This window comes from Mustela nivalis, assembly GCF_964662115.1.
Source record: "Mustela nivalis genome assembly, chromosome: 7".
NCBI lineage: Eukaryota > Metazoa > Chordata > Mammalia > Carnivora > Mustelidae > Mustela > Mustela nivalis.
The window spans coordinates 120,493,890-120,510,037 of record NC_139026.1 but is presented as its reverse complement, the minus strand read 5'-3'; the positions used below and the strand labels follow the sequence as shown (position 1 = coordinate 120,510,037).

The 16,148-nt window shown below is 46.5% G+C and overlaps 1 protein-coding gene across 15 annotated transcripts in view; it reads right to left on the bottom strand.

Moving 5' to 3' along the window:
* Positions 1-5: 5 nt before the first annotated feature.
* Positions 6-16,148, bottom strand: part of ZNF438 (zinc finger protein 438) — a 195,209-nt gene continuing 179,066 nt past the window's right edge. For all 15 annotated transcript variants that reach the window (XM_082740795.1, XM_082740799.1, XM_082740805.1 and 12 more), the window contains 2 exons: positions 2,379-4,209; positions 6-991 (listed from right to left, as the gene is read on the bottom strand). In XM_082740795.1, the coding sequence (XP_082596921.1) occupies positions 373-991; positions 2,379-4,000 (2,241 nt within the window). In that variant the 5' untranslated portion in view covers positions 4,001-4,209 and the 3' untranslated portion in view covers positions 6-372. The remainder of the gene's footprint in view (positions 992-2,378; positions 4,210-16,148) is intronic.

The window sequence follows — 16,148 nt, the reverse complement described above, 5'->3', positions numbered from 1 at the left end:
TCATCTTTTACATTTCAATCTCCAAATTTTCATCTTTTTATTCGTTCTCAAATAAAGTCTAGGACATTAACAGTTAGTATATAGAATTTTGGGATAAAACTGAATGTAGTTAGAAAAATATACATCAAGGGTTTGTGTGCATGTGTATGTGTGTGTATATATAAATATATATATATATATATACATACATATATATATTTACTTATTTCATAAGAAAATAAAACTATGTACAAAATCACTTGTACTCATTCATGCTAATCCTAACTTGTTTGACTTTTATAATGAAGCACCACCCTAGGAACACAAAGCTTTGAGAGAAAGAGAAAGCCAGTGAGCAACACTCTCGTTAACCCCCTTTCCCACCCCAGTATTTCATTGTTCAGGTTTGTCGGAAAGTCCGATCACTCCCTGGGGGCAGAGTGTGTGTAAGATGGTCCACAGCTTGGAAGGGTTCTCACAATTGTGCTGCTGCTCCCAATGCAGGAGGAGTTCTTCCTTCCTTGGCAATGTCTGTGTGCACAGGATGCAGTTCAAGCCTGAGTGGGACCGAAGCAGGGGGACGTGGGGGTTGGGACCCGCAGGGGCCCAGGGGGCCACACCTGCCTCGCTGGGTCCTGCCTGGGCTCCTTCAGCCTTTCTGAGGATTTCCATATCCTTCTGGGGATAAAGGCAGAGCTGCCGTTTCAGTTTGGGAAGTGCGGGGAACTCCTCCTCAGGGGGACTGTGCTTGTGAAGCAGCTTTCTTCTCTCAGGATGCTGTTTCCAGAAGGGAGCAGCGTATTTCATCAGCTCCTCCGGAGTGCCTCTGCTTCCTGGTAGGATCTCCTCTTGCAGCCGGCCCTGAATTTCCTCTCCGTGGGCGTAAAGTAAGTGAAACTTGATGTCGGCGAAAGACTGGGCAGTGATCTGACAGCGGCCACATTTGATCTGTAACTTGACTTCATCTGCCTGGGTAAGGAGGAGGTCCTCTTCCAGGCTTGACTTGTTTTCCCTGGAAAGGGGGAAAAATAGCCAAGAGAAGATTTCACGAAAAGCACCCCTGGAGCTTTTCCTCTCAGACGCTCACCTTCGGGGATCCAGAACACGCCCGCTGAGGAGAAGTTCCAGGAATGGGGGAACAGCACCCAGGAAGCAGAGGCCGGGGGGAATACCGGCCGTCACTCCTGCTTGGGGCCACCTGGTTCTCAAGCTCCCAGCGTCCACGGAAGGAGGGGGTGTTTCCTATCCTGTCTCTCTCTCCCAGAGGGGCTAATGGCTCTTTGGTGACCAATGAGGTGTCATTGACTCAAGAGGCAGGTAGCATCAAGTGAAGCCTGGCAGGGACCCCGTTGGTTCAGCCATACTGTTGCCCTTCCTCACTAACCTTGAGTGTGCAAAGCAGTTTGGACATTTTACCTAAAAATCAAATTGTAGCATAGAAGACTATGAAGAAGGCGGGGTTTCGTGAGGGAGTCCTCTATGTGCATCAGTGGAAGGCCCAGATGTCCCCAAGTGGACAGGAATGCCCGAAGAAAAGCAGAGAAACTATAGAAAAGGCGGGAAGAAACAGGCCAGATGGAAGATTCTAACAAATGTAACGGAGGAAGACACAACTGGATAGAAAGTATCTGGAACAATTAGGACAATTAAGAATGATGAGGGGCAGAGCATCTAAGGTTAGAAAATGTTTAATTTTCCAGGTGCAATGAGAATGGATTTCAGTGAAACTCCCCCCGTCACCCGGTGGAAAGTGGGCAAACGGAGGGGGATCACCTGGTGTAGCCACTGCTCGCAGCCCTGAGGCCAGACTGTGGAACTCCATGGCTTACTGCTGGTTCCTAAAGCCCAGAGCCAGGACCTGCACAGGACAGCAGTGTGACACGGGAAACGTTAATCAGGCCTGACAGGAAAAACTGGGCCAACGTCGCGAGCTGGGTCTGGGCACCTGAGGCTGTGGTCAGCGTGGGGCATGTGGAGTCCCCACCATGGGTCAGATTGTATTCCGGGGCAAAGGACAATGTTTAGATGTAAATTCTGTGGCCACAGGTTTGGGGAAAATTAGTGTGCAGAAAGCACCAGGAACAACAGGCAGCACCTTACGGATTCCTGTCTCAGAGGCCAAAATCCTCCCTCACTCTGCTGTCGCCGGCAGAGCCCGACCTGGCACGTGCGCCCTGCCCTCCGGGGCGAGCGTAATGGGCCACCGCACTGCTCGCAAACCCAAGAGAGATGAGACCATTCTTTACAGAACAAGAAGGAAGAGGCAGCTCCCTGTCGAGATCTTAATCTGGGGGATGTTTTTATGAAGTCACCTTTCTGAATGTGAAATCCCGCTCTGTTCTCCAAACCCAAACCGAGCCCCCTCCCCCGCTCCATGCCTGCATCTGAGGGTCACTCACCTCTCCTCGGATCCCTCGGTTCCTCGCGCACCCAGGCCTCTGTTCCTCGGCGAGTCCCCCGGCTGCCTCTCTCCGGGGGAGGGCTCCGTGCTGATGACCACCCGGTGCACATCTTTCAGGTGGCCGAAGTAGACTCTGACGTGACCGAACACCTTGGCGCAGAACTCACAGCACATGAGTTTCTTCAGACGGTTCTCGCCGTGCTGGAGCCTCATGTGTGCGCTCAGGCTGCCCGAGCGCACGTACGCCTTGCGGCACAGGCGACAGCTGTATGGCCGTCTGTTGGTGTGTGTGTTCATGTGGTCTCGGAGGTGCTGCTTGAACTGGAAGTGGTGGTCGCACACGTGACACCTGTGCCAGGGCTTCTTGCGGCTGGGGAAGCCATTCCGCAGGGTGGAGTTGGGCTTTGGGGACGTGCCACCGTCCTGCTTCCAGCCTAGGTACTTAGGAGTGAGTGGATTACTGAACAAAACGTCCTGTCCCAGGCTGCTGGGGGCATGGGGCTGAAGCACGCCTGCCGGAGAAGCCAGGGGAGCCAGGGCAGGCACCATGATCACCGGCTTTGGCATAATGCTGCGGTATTTCTTCAGAGCCCCGGGTTTTTGGTCCCTGGATTCCTGGGGATCGGGTTTCACTCTTTCTTTACTATCTTTACACTTATTCATGAGACACTTTCTCCTTTTCCCCTGAAATGCCAACATTTCCTCTGATACCTTCCGTTTCCGTACTCTTCTCTTCGCTGCCCCACTGTTCAGTTTGGCTTTGTGGCCTAGATCCAGTCTGGTGGCGGGACAAAAAGTGCTCTCAAAGGGATTCTGCTTTGACGACTGTGGAGCAGGTGCCTTGCCAACTGTTTTGGTGGCTGCATGAAAGCCCTCCGTGATGGAAGCTGTCTGATCACAGACGGCCCTGAGTCCGGACAGAGAACTGTTTGCTGTGTTAATATCCGACGGACCTTTGCACACCTCCGCTGTTTTCACCCGGGCATAGGGGAGGATTGGCAGTTTACCTCTGGGGACTGGAGAGATCAGCTGAACCGTGTTGCCAAAAACAGCGGGTGATAAAATGGTCATGGCTTTTGCAAGATCAACTTGTTCTTTAAGCTTTTCACCAGCAATGGAAGAAGGCTTACTGCAGGTTTTCTTGGTCACCAAGTTAGCTTTGCCTGAAGGCTTTGCGAGATCCTGCTTGCCAGAGAGCTCCTCTGGTGTTGACGATGGTGGGGTGGCAGGAGGGCTCGTATCTCCATGGTCACTGGTCATTAGAGGTGGAGAGTCCCCGGGGCCACCTTGGTCGGTTGGTGCCGCTGTGCTAATGCCGGCTGGGGCTTGGTCTCGTGACGTCACTTGTTCCAACAGACCAGCTTTGTGCGGGGGTTCAGGATGGTCAAGCGGGGAGGGGGACGCATGGGTTTGGGCAGGAGGTATGCCAGTACCAGTCTCAGAGGAGCTCTGAATGGGTTTCTTTCTTGATCCTTTGTTACTTCTTGGAGGTTGGTATCGAGGAATAGGCAGTTTAATGTTTTCAGGCAGCGGTAATCTGGGCTTCTGGATTGACTGAGCTGAGGCAACGTGTGGCAGAGCAACGAGAGAAAACGTCCCTTCCTGTCCAGCAACCTGCATCAGGGCATAATTCTGGGCAGGTACTCCCAGTGGCTTGGCGTTGATGGAGGGTCCTGGATTCACCTGATCAGAGAGTGATGGGGAATGGCACGATAGCACTCTGGATGTTAGGACCTTGGGCACGATTTTTGGTGCAATGGTCCTAAACTGACTTTTATTCTGTAAACCTTTCCCACTCTGAATCGGTCCGGAAGAGATGTGTGATTCGCCTGCAATGACAGTACAATATAAAAAGTCACCCTAGTGTCGCTGTCCTCCTGTGGAGAGTTTATTTACCTGCATTAAGCTCTCAGACCCACCGTGACCCTTCTGGGCAAACTCCTGTGTTTCTCAAGACCCAGACCTAAAATCAACTCTTACACACCTTCCCAGGGGCTGATTAGTCTCTGCTGTGGTTCCAAAGCCCCCAGGATACCATTGACCACTTTCCATGATAATTTATCTCTTTGTATATCCCTACTACTCAACACAGAGCTTCTCAAGAGCTGGCCTCTGTCTTTCCCAAACTGTATTCCATAAGTTCACCTTCTCTATGTACCTAGTTCTCGTTCCTGACCTCCCGAGCCATGAAGACTCTCCTCTGGAATGTTCTGTTGTGTATTTCATTTATTTTATGGACACGTCTTATTCTCCTTATTAAGCTTTGAGAAAGGAAAGCTTATGTTTAATTCATATCCATATTTCCCTATCTCCCCTATCCCTATTTCACCCCATCTTCAGTGTGAAACAAACGTGTCTTACATCAAGCTTGCTTCTCTCTCACTTTCAGGACACACCATTTGACCCACTGGCAGTGGGCTGTTTGCACAGCAGAGGAATTCCTGACTGAATGCTAGCTTTGTTGCTGTTCCCCAGGTGACTTGTGAATTTCTTCTCACACCTTTCAAACTGTTTATGTGTGCTTTTGCAATTAAATCACCAGCATGAAAAAGGCTGATGTGACACCTTAAAAAATGTTGAAGGAAAACAAAATGATACAAAATGATAAGATATGGAGACAACATAAAAAAATACATGAATCACATAAAAAGTACCTGCTGGGACACTAATAGGAATACTTCTAAATTTTAACAATAACACTTCCTACTCCTGGGATTTATTAGGTTAATGGAAGACTAATTACAACTTATAAGCCAAGAGAATATTAACGCTACATTTCAATGCACCGCTTCTAAGAACTGAATCATCTTTTTTTTATTCCCCCAAGACCTCAAGGTCATCAGGCCTGGCTGTGGAAAAGCTCCCCTTTCCTAGGTGCCTCACGTTAGCCAAACTTCACTCCCACTCACGCTTATGGGGTACCCACGCCACCCTAGGGACTGGCTATGACAGGCCCACATCCCCTTTCTGAAACCTTTGGGGCCAGATGTATTCTGTGACTTACACTTAAATTTTAGGGAAGTAATAAGATGCACAAACCAAATGTTATGGAAACACCCAGTAGGGTCTGCAGAGCACCCAAATTAAACCTCTTGCCACTTCTGTAGTAAAACAGATGAGTATTCACAAAACCCTGGGACAACTGAAGATTTTTAAAATAGTCTCACTCGGTTCAGGTTTTGCCTCTGAACAAGTTTTGCTTCCCAGCTATTGATAAGATTTTGTTTTCTGTGCTTTTGAGATTTCGAAGTTGTGGATGAAGATTCCAAGGGCAGATTGGGGGATACCAAAGACACAAAGATGAACGACACAATCTCTGCCTTCAGAAACTGATAATTAAAACATTGTTGGGGCACCTGGGTGGCTCAGTGGGTTAAAGCCTCTGCCTTTGGCTCTAGCCCTGATCCCAGGGTCCTGGGATGGAGCCCCTCATCGGGCTCTCTGCTCAGCGGGGAGCCTGCTTCCCCTACCTCTCTGCCTGTTTGTGATATCTCTCTCTCTGTCAAATACATAAATAAAATCTTAAATTTTTTTTTTTTAAAATAGGCCTAGATTTTAATGTCTACAGTTACCAAAACTAACAATTTTAGCAGAAAGCTGTTTCTTTTGGCAAAAATGACACTCCTCACATTTAAGTAGCGCAGTAGGAATAAGGGTGAAATGTATACTGACCAACTTGTTTTAGAAAGTAATCACTCTCTGGTGATGAAAAAGTATGTTAAAAACACATTTCATGTGGCAGCTTGCATTAGAGTAAGAAGAAAAAGAGAAGCACGATGGTCTGGAAAAACTCAGGTTGGGATAACTGTGTGATCTGCTGAGATCCTTCTCAGCTTTGTTTCCATAAAGTTCATGGGTAAATAAACAAGCCGATCACCTCACAACAGTCTCCCAAATGGGTCTGCCACATTGGCTTCTTCCTGAATACTTTGATTTATTTTCTGGTTCTATATTTATGGCTTTTAAATTTAAATGTCTTTCATTTTAAGCCTTATCTTCTCATGTTTGTGGAAAAAGTACAGAAATAAGTTGTAAAGAAATATGATAAATCAGGATTGAATTTACAAAAAGCTTAATGTTATTGAAAGCTCTTGTTTGCTTAAAGACAAGGCTTATTAAATAATTACGTTAGTGTGTAAGGCACATAACTAGAGGTGCCTCCACAGGGTGCGGCCCAGAATAAAGATGGCGCCGGCTTGCCGTCTCTTCCGGCCAACAAGGCGCCAATTTCACAGTTTCGGTTCCTGAAACCTATGGCACTTCCTCCTCTCGCCCGACACACCTTACCCAGCAACTGCTACTTGGCATAATCTTATTGGCTCTTCCCCCTCTGTCCTCACTTCCTTTCTACTGCTCTATATAAGGTGTGCCCCCGCACAATAAAGTGAGATCCTGCTTCGACAGATCCCCCGAGCCCGGTGTCTTCTGTGGGTGCGTTCCAGGTTTGCGACACTCGCCATCCCGCTCAGCCCCAAGGAGAGGCCTCGGGCTGGCCCGGGCGCCTCCTCCCCTCGGCGGGTAGCCCAACAACTGGTGCCCCGTGTGAGGAACCTCGCTCTTCTCGCTGACGGGCCAATCAGTCTACGGGTGAGTGTACCCCCATAAGCTATGGGGCAGTCCTCTTCTAAAAATGACCCTTCCTTAGAATCCCTACGCTTCCTTCTGAAGAGCCGCGGTCTTTCCCTCACCAACTCCCAGGCTCTCAAAACATGGGAAACCCTTATTAAAGCCGCCCCTTGGCTGCCTGAAAGTAATCTCTTTGACTGGGACACCTGGGACCGTATCAAACAATTAGTTCGCAAAGACCATGTCAACAGGGGTGAAGTCCCCCCCCTGGGTACATACCCTACCCTTGCAGCATTAAAAAGTTGCTTTCCTCCCCGACCTCCCAAGGGGTCAAAGGAGACATCCTGCCCCTCTAGATCCCAAACTCCTCTCCCCACACAACCTGAGGCCACTAAGGACCCTCCGGAAGCAGCTGCCCCAAATGAATCCCACCATCCCTCAAAGGAGCCCGCCTCCACCGTCTCAAACACCACTGGAGACCCCCCTGTTAAACCAAAGAGGCTCTATCCCTCGCTAGATCCCTTTGATGCAGCTCCTTGGCCCCCGGATCTCCAACCCAAATCTCGGGCTGAAGGCCCTCCTGCGCGCCCCCCTTCCACTAACCCCTTTATTCAACCGTCAGCGCCCACTCCTCCGCCTCCTTATTGCCCCCCCCCCCCACCCCGGAGCATACCTCCCCTGAGCCTTCCAGCTGCTCTCTTTTCCCCGTAAACGTTAACCCAGGAAGCAACCGTCCGGCTCCTTGGTACCCATGGGAACCTGGGGACCTTAAGGAGCTCAAAAAGGCAGTATTAGAGGACGGGCCCAATGCCCCATGGACAGAAACCATCCTCCGAGGTCTGGCCCATGCCCCATGTACAGCAGCTGAGCTTTTAAGCCTGCTGAATAGTGGAGAGAGCCCACTTAACCTTCAAGACCACATTACAAAAAATAAAAAGAGGGGGAGTAGGGGAAGAATACACCACCCCCAGAGATCTCACCAATGTAGTACTGGCGGTCGCTAGCTAGGGCCGTTCTTCCAGGGGCCTTATATATAAGGTGGACAGCCCTATACAAGGAGGAATGCCAACAAATTGCAGAGAGAAATGCTCGAGCCAATCCCGCCATCCCTCTCTTATTGGGGCTCGGCATCACTGCCGGGGTAGCCACTGGGTCGGCCGGTTTGGGCACCTCTCTCCATTTTTATAAAACACTCTCCCAACAAATGATTGATGATCTCCAAACAATAGCGGGAACCATCTTAAACCTCCAGGAACAATTAGACTCCTTAGCCGCTGTAGTACTCCAAAACCGCAGGGGTCTTGATCTTTTAACTGCCGAAAAGGGAGGCATCTGCTTGTTTTTGCAGGAGGAATGCTGCTTCTATGCCAACAAATCAGGCATAGTTCAAGATAAAATTAGAAAACTACAAGAAGACCTGGAAAAGAGGCGTCGCGAGATGTGGAACAGTCCATTCGGGACCAGCTTTGGTGGCCTCCTCCCATACCTCGCTCCTCTTCTGGGCCCCCTCTTAATTCTGCTCCTTGTAATTTCCTTTGGCCCCTGCTTTATCAATAAGCTAACTCAATTTATACAAAAGAGGATGGAAGCCATTCAGCTTACGAGCGTTCAAGTACATTACCAAAGGCTGGCCACCGGCGATGAAGAGATATATCACTAATCTCTTTTGGCCAATGACGGGTAAGACTCCATACCGGTTGGAGCGACCTAAGACGGGCCTTAAAAGAGATGCCCCTCGTAGCAGCGTGATATTCAGTGACAGGTAAGACCAATGAAAGACACAGAGCAACCTAAGACAGAGGACATACCTACGCTGTATGACCCTCAATGACGGGTAAGCCTGTTGTCTTGTCACTGGCAACCTAAGACAGAAGTCATGCCTACAAAAACAAAAGGGGGAAATGTAAGGCACATAAGTAGAGGTGCCTCCACAGGGTGCGGCCCAGAATAAAGATGGCGCCAGCTTGCCGTCTCTTCCGGCCAACAAGGCGCCAATTTCACAGTTTCGGTTCCTGAAACCTATGGCATTTCCTCCTCTCGCCCGACACGCCTTACCCAGCAACTGCTACTTGGCATAATCTTATTGGCTCTTCCCCCTCTGTCCTCACTTCCCTTCTACTGCTCTATATAAGGTGTGCCCCCGCACAATAAAGTGAGATCCTGCTTCGACAGATCCCCCGAGCCTGGTGTCGTCCGTTGGTGCGTCCGGGTTCGCGACACTCGCCATCCCGCTCAGCCCCGGGAAGGGGCCTCCGGCTGGTCCGGTCGCCTCCACCCCTCCGAGGGAACCCCAACATTAGTGATAATAATGGTCTTGGCATCTACACAACAAATTGAAGAGGGAGGAAGAGGAGAGAAAACATGGGGTCGTTCAGATCTGCTTCATACTTGCAACTGACTAAGCACAGAAGAAGTGGAAGAAAGGCTACTCTGTTCTTCATCAGTCATAAATCCTCTTGAATAACATGTGACAATACTACATCACAGAATAAGACATATTACCTCACTCCTTTGCTAAAAACTGTCCAATGGCTCTTCATCTCAGAGCCTGAGCCAAAGTCCTTGCCATGGCGTGAAGGCCTTATGGCATGGGAACCTCTCTGACTGACTTCCTCTGTTTACTACCCTCCAGCCATGGTGGCCTCTTTGCTGTTCCTTCCAGGTGCCACATATCTGCTTCCTTAGCCTTTGCATTTGCTCTGCTCACTGCCAGGAAGCCCCTTCAACCCCACATAAATCCCCGTATTTGCTGCAGCATTTCCTTCAAGTCTGGTCAAATGGCTTTTTCCTGGTGAGCCTTCTCTGACTACCTTAATTGAAACTACCCCCATTCTGAACTCCCCACGTCCTTTCCTGTTGTAATTTTCTCGAGCACATTGGCTCCATCTCCTGGACTACATTATGGGCCACTGCCTTCTCTCACAGAAGTGGACTTCTTTAAGGCAGAGTCTATCTATGTCTCCAGGATCTAGGACAGTGTTGGGTATGTGGCAGAAATGTCATAATTGTAATTACCTGTTGAAGTTGTAAGTGACAATTAAGTGACTCATGGCTGAAATAAAGACTTTATAGATTCAGCTTAAAAAACCGTCTTTAAAAAAAAAGAAAGGGGGTCACAGTTTAAAAGTAAACTTTAACTTTTCCAGATTTTCAAAATTAAGAGGAGAGGATCTATTTCCAGAAAATTTTTTTTTTCAACTTAATTTCACTGCCAGAATATGAAACTGGGTTAGCATCACGATAAAACCCTTTAATACAAAGGGGATTGGTGAGGCCTGCTGATTAACCATCTGAGGGAGGAAGAGAGAAAAGTAAATTATGCTGCTTGGGTACAAGATAACACAGAGCAACAAGCAAGCTCTGAAGAAGAAACTGTTTTTCTTTTTTTTTCTTTTCTTTTTGAAAAAGGACATCCACAGAAGAGTAAAGTGGGAACTGAAGAGGGAAAAAAACAACTGGAAATGGAAAAACTGAACCTCAAAGGCAGAGAATGGTTATGTCAACGTGAAGAAGAGCAGAAATAACAAAGACCAGAAGGTACAGCTGAAGCAACAACCTGTGGTCAAGGTCACTTCAAAGGCTCTAAAGATTTAAGTTGGGAAGGGGCTTCCTATTTTTTATGACCAAGTATAAGAAAGCAAGCTTCTGACAGTGAAGGTTTCCAGAAATGAAACTAGATATACTTTAGAGAGCCATCCAAAAAAGGAGCGAGCTAATTATGATGCATTTAAAGTTAATGTGCTTTGATTGATCTTCAAAAGTTTCTACATTACGGTGGAAATAAAATCACACAGGAAGAACAAGGCCATTCAAAGGAAAAGGAGGCCGGCTGTGATCTGGGAGCAGAGGGAAGCCTTTGGGGTCCCTGGCTGCCCCAGCGTGGGAGAACACTGAGCAGTGAGCAGCCCAGGCAGCCTGAAACAACAGTCCGAGGTGCCATGTACGATGTCTCCCAGACAGAGCCAACTCTCTAGTCTGCTGCAGTTCAAAGAAGTAGACCCGGGAGTAGAACTGTTGATCAGTTGTCTTCGTGAGCAACAATTACAGGGTAATCATAAGAAATCTGTCGGGTGAAATATAGGACCTTACTAGATAAATGTAAACTCAGCATGTGGGCCTGGATCTATCAGGAAGCGTGGACAAGGGTGAGGGTGTCCATGAAGGTGGTGATATGTCCCTTATTCCAGAATCATTAATGATGGAGCGACACAGAATGCAGTGATTCATTAGAAGAAATATAAGGCAGGAGAAAGAGGACAAGTTCCCCAAAAGGAAGAAAAGTAAACCCTAGAAATTACTTAAATATGTCCAGCAATAGGGACATCATAAAATAACCCTCCAACCATCCAATGTAATGCCATGCAACAGTAAGAAAGACGGGTGAGCTAGATCCATCTAGAATATTCTCCAAGATGTGAGATGTATAGTGTGCTTGTGCTATCACTTGGATTAAAAAAAATAGTGAGGTACACACACAAATATATTCCTTTTATGCAGAGAGTATCTCTGAAGGGAAGCAAAAGAAACTGGCACTCATGGTGGCCTTGGGTTTGGGGGACACGGGAAACCGAGCAGTCAGGATGGGATACGCGCTTCTCTTCCACTGAGCATTCCTTGTGCCTGGCGCACAGGAGGTGCCTGCAAATATCTGTTGGAGGAACTCAGGGACAATGAAGTTTCCCTTTTGAATCTGTTTTTAAAATGGGTACCTTTGGGTGTAAGTCACAGTGGGTAAGTGTGTATCTACATAAATGTGTGTGTCTAGATTCCACATGGTATGTCTTCTGTTTTCCTTGCCTGTTTAAGGACAAGAATTGCTAACAATGAGGGCAGTAATCTAATCATCTGACAGGCCATGCATAACCACCCCCCAAAGTTAAACACTGAGAAGTACGAGAGCTCATTACTTCCCAAGGACAATGGGAGTCCTGAGAATTGTTCCCACAAACAGTGGGCTCTTTAGGATAAAACGAGGCAATTTGCAATAAAGGTCAGTTATGCTAGAATAACTACAGGTTTTTTTTTTTTGTTGTTGTTTTTTTAAAGTAGTTTGAACAATAGGAGTTGTTAGAGAAGCTGAAAATGCTGTTAGCTTTTTAAAACTCTAAAACACGAGGACAGCGTGACTGCAGGACGTCTTTCTTGGCAATGCAGCTGCAACAGTGGTTTGCTCCACAAGCATTTACAAGGCCTCCCCAGATGGTGTGATCTGAAAACCCTCCCCGTCACCTACTGAATTATAGATCTCAAGGAACTGTGCACTAAATAACGAGAAGTAGAAATTTCCAGTGACATTCATAATTTCTGGAAATCCTGCAAAATTTCCCATAACACAGTTAAAGAGACTCACAGGACTCACAGGCACTAAACATGGACTTTTATTAACTGAAAACATAAAAGGCTCACTCAGTAAAATTAATTTTGTGCAATTATACAACGTGAAACTGAATATTAGGATTTTAAATATGGGCTGTTTTTACTACATTAAGCATATTAAAAATAACTATTTTGCAAAGTGACATTTACAGTTGGTGAAAAATTGACGGAACTATGGATTAAAGGAAAACATGGAGGTATGGAGTCGTTACTGTGGGCTGGGATCTGTGCTCGATCTTTTCACTGAGCCCTCACACAAACGTTGCACGTAACTTATTGTCCCCTTTTCACGGACCGAGAAAAATGAAATTTGAGGAAGTTAAGCAATTGCCAAAGTCCAAACCACGCAGATCTGTCCCATTCTGATTTGAAGCAATGAACTTCCTCTCCTTCGTTCTCCCCTCAAAGGGGCTACGTTATAAACAAAGTTGTCCTATTTAACTACAAGATATAATGTTGTCTCTGAATTTTAAAAAGAGGAAAAAAGGGGAAACTTGAAATAGGAATGACTTGTCATATTCCAAAACTTCTATTTACCATTAAATGAGACTTTCTGAAAGCTCACTCACTAGAGAGAATTCATGAAAAATAGTCATTAAAGTTTAAAGCAGATTTTTAAAAGTTGACTTTGCCCTTACTATCCATAGGAATCTGAGAAGTCCAATAATGTTACCAGACCTACTTGTTTGGAGAAGGTACAATGTGTGTCCTCCTCCTCCAACACCACCAAGGGACTGGTCCGACATGTGTCGGCTGCAGGCAGAGACAGCAGAGGGAGGAATGCGGGCTTGATGGTGCTAAGTGCCAGCATGGAAGCCAGCTTGATCACAGTCTCACAAGCACAAGAGACTAAGAGACAAGCACAAGGGCGGGCGATTCTGTCAATGACTGTAATGATCAATTCACTCCCTCATGTCCCCTGGCAGAACCAAGGCCTGCTCTGTGACTTCTGAGTGAAGTTGGTCCTGCTCGTCCCTTTGTTGGTTTGGGCACAGTTCCATGACCCCATCTGTTTGCGACCCCTCTGGCCTTCTGCTGAACATGGAGTAGTAAATGGGCAGAGGGAGGAGAGTCCCCGCTCTTGAAACAGGCTCCCTGACTTGGGCTCAGAACACAAGTTGACAAAAGAGCCAAAACTTTCAGATGTTGTTTAGGTTTTAATTTTCTTAAACTGTAAAACCCTATTTTTAATTTTATTTGCTGACATCCCTGTTCTTCCTCTCACTTGGCTTTTAAATGATAAATTCCAGTTGGGGTTCAAACTGTTTCCCAAGATGGTCTCTGGTTAAAACACATTTGGTTAAACCCTGGATAAGTAGGAGGTAAAAGAAACAGCTCATAACACAAAGGAGCTCAACTTCATTTTCTTTGAAAAACCTATAAACACACTGAGCCATTGCCTACCCTGTTTCCAAGGCACCACCCAGCCTCTGCAGCAACAGAGTCAACAAGAAATTCCTTCAGCACTAACTACAGAGTGCACTGTAAAATGTGCTGGCAACAGGCACACTGTTGTTTTGTGTCTAAGGACTCAGGATGCCAAATATAATTTCTAGTCCACTTATGTGGAGCACTAAGACCTCCTAAAGTCAGTACATCTAGGACCCAGATTTCAGGCAATCTGATACCATTCAAATAGGTACTTCCCCAATCGGTTATCTTGTATCCAGAGTCCAGTTTTGTCCATTCTGCTCACACACTTCCCTCCCTGCTCAGTAGAGCCACGCTCTCAGCTAACGCCTTCTCCTTCCCTCCTGTAATGACACCCGCAAGTGACAGCCAGGTACATTCCCTGCAGCAAGGGACTGTGAGAGCCATCCTGCCAGAGAGTGAATTCATTCCCTTGATTAGCAAGAAAGGCAATGCTTGCTGAGCACCAGTTTCTTCACTTCCTAGTACTTATCAACACTTTACATACACTATGTCATTTAATTGTCACAAAAACCTGAGTTAGAAATTTCGATTAAGGGGTGCCTGGGTGGTGCAGTTGGTTAAGCGTCCAACTCTTGATTTTAGCTCAGGTCCTGACCTCATGGGTCGGGAGCTGGAGCTCCATATCAGGCTCTGTGCTCAGCACGAATTTGCCTGGATATTCTCTCCCTCTGCCCTTTCCCCAACTTGTGCATGTGCCTCCCCATCGCTCTCAAATAAATTAATTAAAAATCTTTAAAAAAGGGCGCCTGGGTGGCTCAGTGGTTAAGCCGCTGCCTTCAGCTCAGGTCATGATCTCAGGGTCCTGGGATCGAGTCCCGCATCGGGCTCTCTGCTCAGCAGGGAGCCTGCTTCCTCCTCTCTCTCTCTGCCTGCCTCTCTGCCTACTTGTGATTTCTCTCTGTCAAATAAATAAATAAAATCTTAAAAAAAAAAATCTTTAAAAAAAAGAGAGAGCAAGAGCGATTATTGCGGAGTACTTTTTATAGATCAAGACTTTGAAGATGGTTCAGTACCGGTGCTGGGACTCAAAACCCAGGCCTGGCAGACATGCTGACTGACCTTACGGAGCACAGTGATGGCCTCTATCATGGTCACCAGTGAAAACATGGGGCTTGGGGTTCAGAAAGGTGTGGTTTCAGCTCTTGGCTTTATCTCACGGCTTGGGAAAGTCACTCTCTGAGCTTAACTGTCCTATTTACAAAATGGGCATAAGAGTATCTTGCTGCTAAGGTCACGGTCAGGATTAAATGAAAAAAGTACCCATGAAGGGGCCAGGATAGTGCCTATGACAGTTAGATGCTCAGCAGACATTGACCTTTCGCTTTCTCTTGACAAGAAGTCTATGAGGTTCCCAACAGTTATTTTTGGTGAGAAAAAAAAAAAAGCACAAATCTTGAATGCTAATCATACGGAAATAGTACTGAATCCTTAAACTGATGTTTCTTTTTTGAAAAGTAAATAAATATGGAAAGAGGGAAGGAATGGCTATTATTTGTGAATAATGGTCCCAATAAAACTGTAAAGCATTTTTTCCTTCACACCTCTCTCCAGCCACCTCTTAGGGCAACTCCACCGTCCCCACATCTCAGCTATCCTATCAAGCCCTCTTCCTCCCTGCCCCCAAGTTTCCCATGCCTGTTGACAAAGTGCTAATCAGAGGAACCATTATAGTGAAAAGGAGTTAACATATGTGCATTTTAAAGAGTTGTTTACTGGGATACTCTTCCCTGATTTTGTTTATATTGAGTATAGAGGCTAATTACTGTTCTCAGCCCTGGCCAGGAAGAAAGTCACTCCCCTTAGTAGACTGGGAGTAGGGGTGAGCCCAGGTCTCACTCAGTGGCCCTGGAAGGGAAGGAGCCTAGAGCAGAACTAGGGATGCTGGCCACAGCTCTGCAGGACCTAAAAGCAAAGAGCCATGGTGATTTTGCCATTTAGGAGGGAAAATATCCTCTCACAGAGGACAGGGACAGGTCAACCATAATTTGAAACCATTTTCTTGTAGATTTCAGTGTTTTGGGTGAGGAAGTCATTAAGAAGAAAATTTAAGATAGCTTAAAAAAAGATACAAGGAAAAGGTGGGTGCAGAAAGAGGAGCCCATAAAATTAAATAAATTAGACATGTAAATATATCAGGAAGCAAGAAGAAAACCTTTCCTTAGAAAATATATCAGTTAGTGAAGAAAACCTTTTCCTTAGTGGGATTCTAATTCTTTATGAAAGAATTTGAAATCCCATTACCTAAAATGTTAATGGCAATAAAAGGAAAACTAATATGACCGGGTTTAAGTTTAAGTAACTAATTATTCTTTTTGGACCACATATTTCATGTCCCAAATGAAAATATAAAAAGTTTTATCATTTAAAATACATTTTAATAATCCTCCATTTC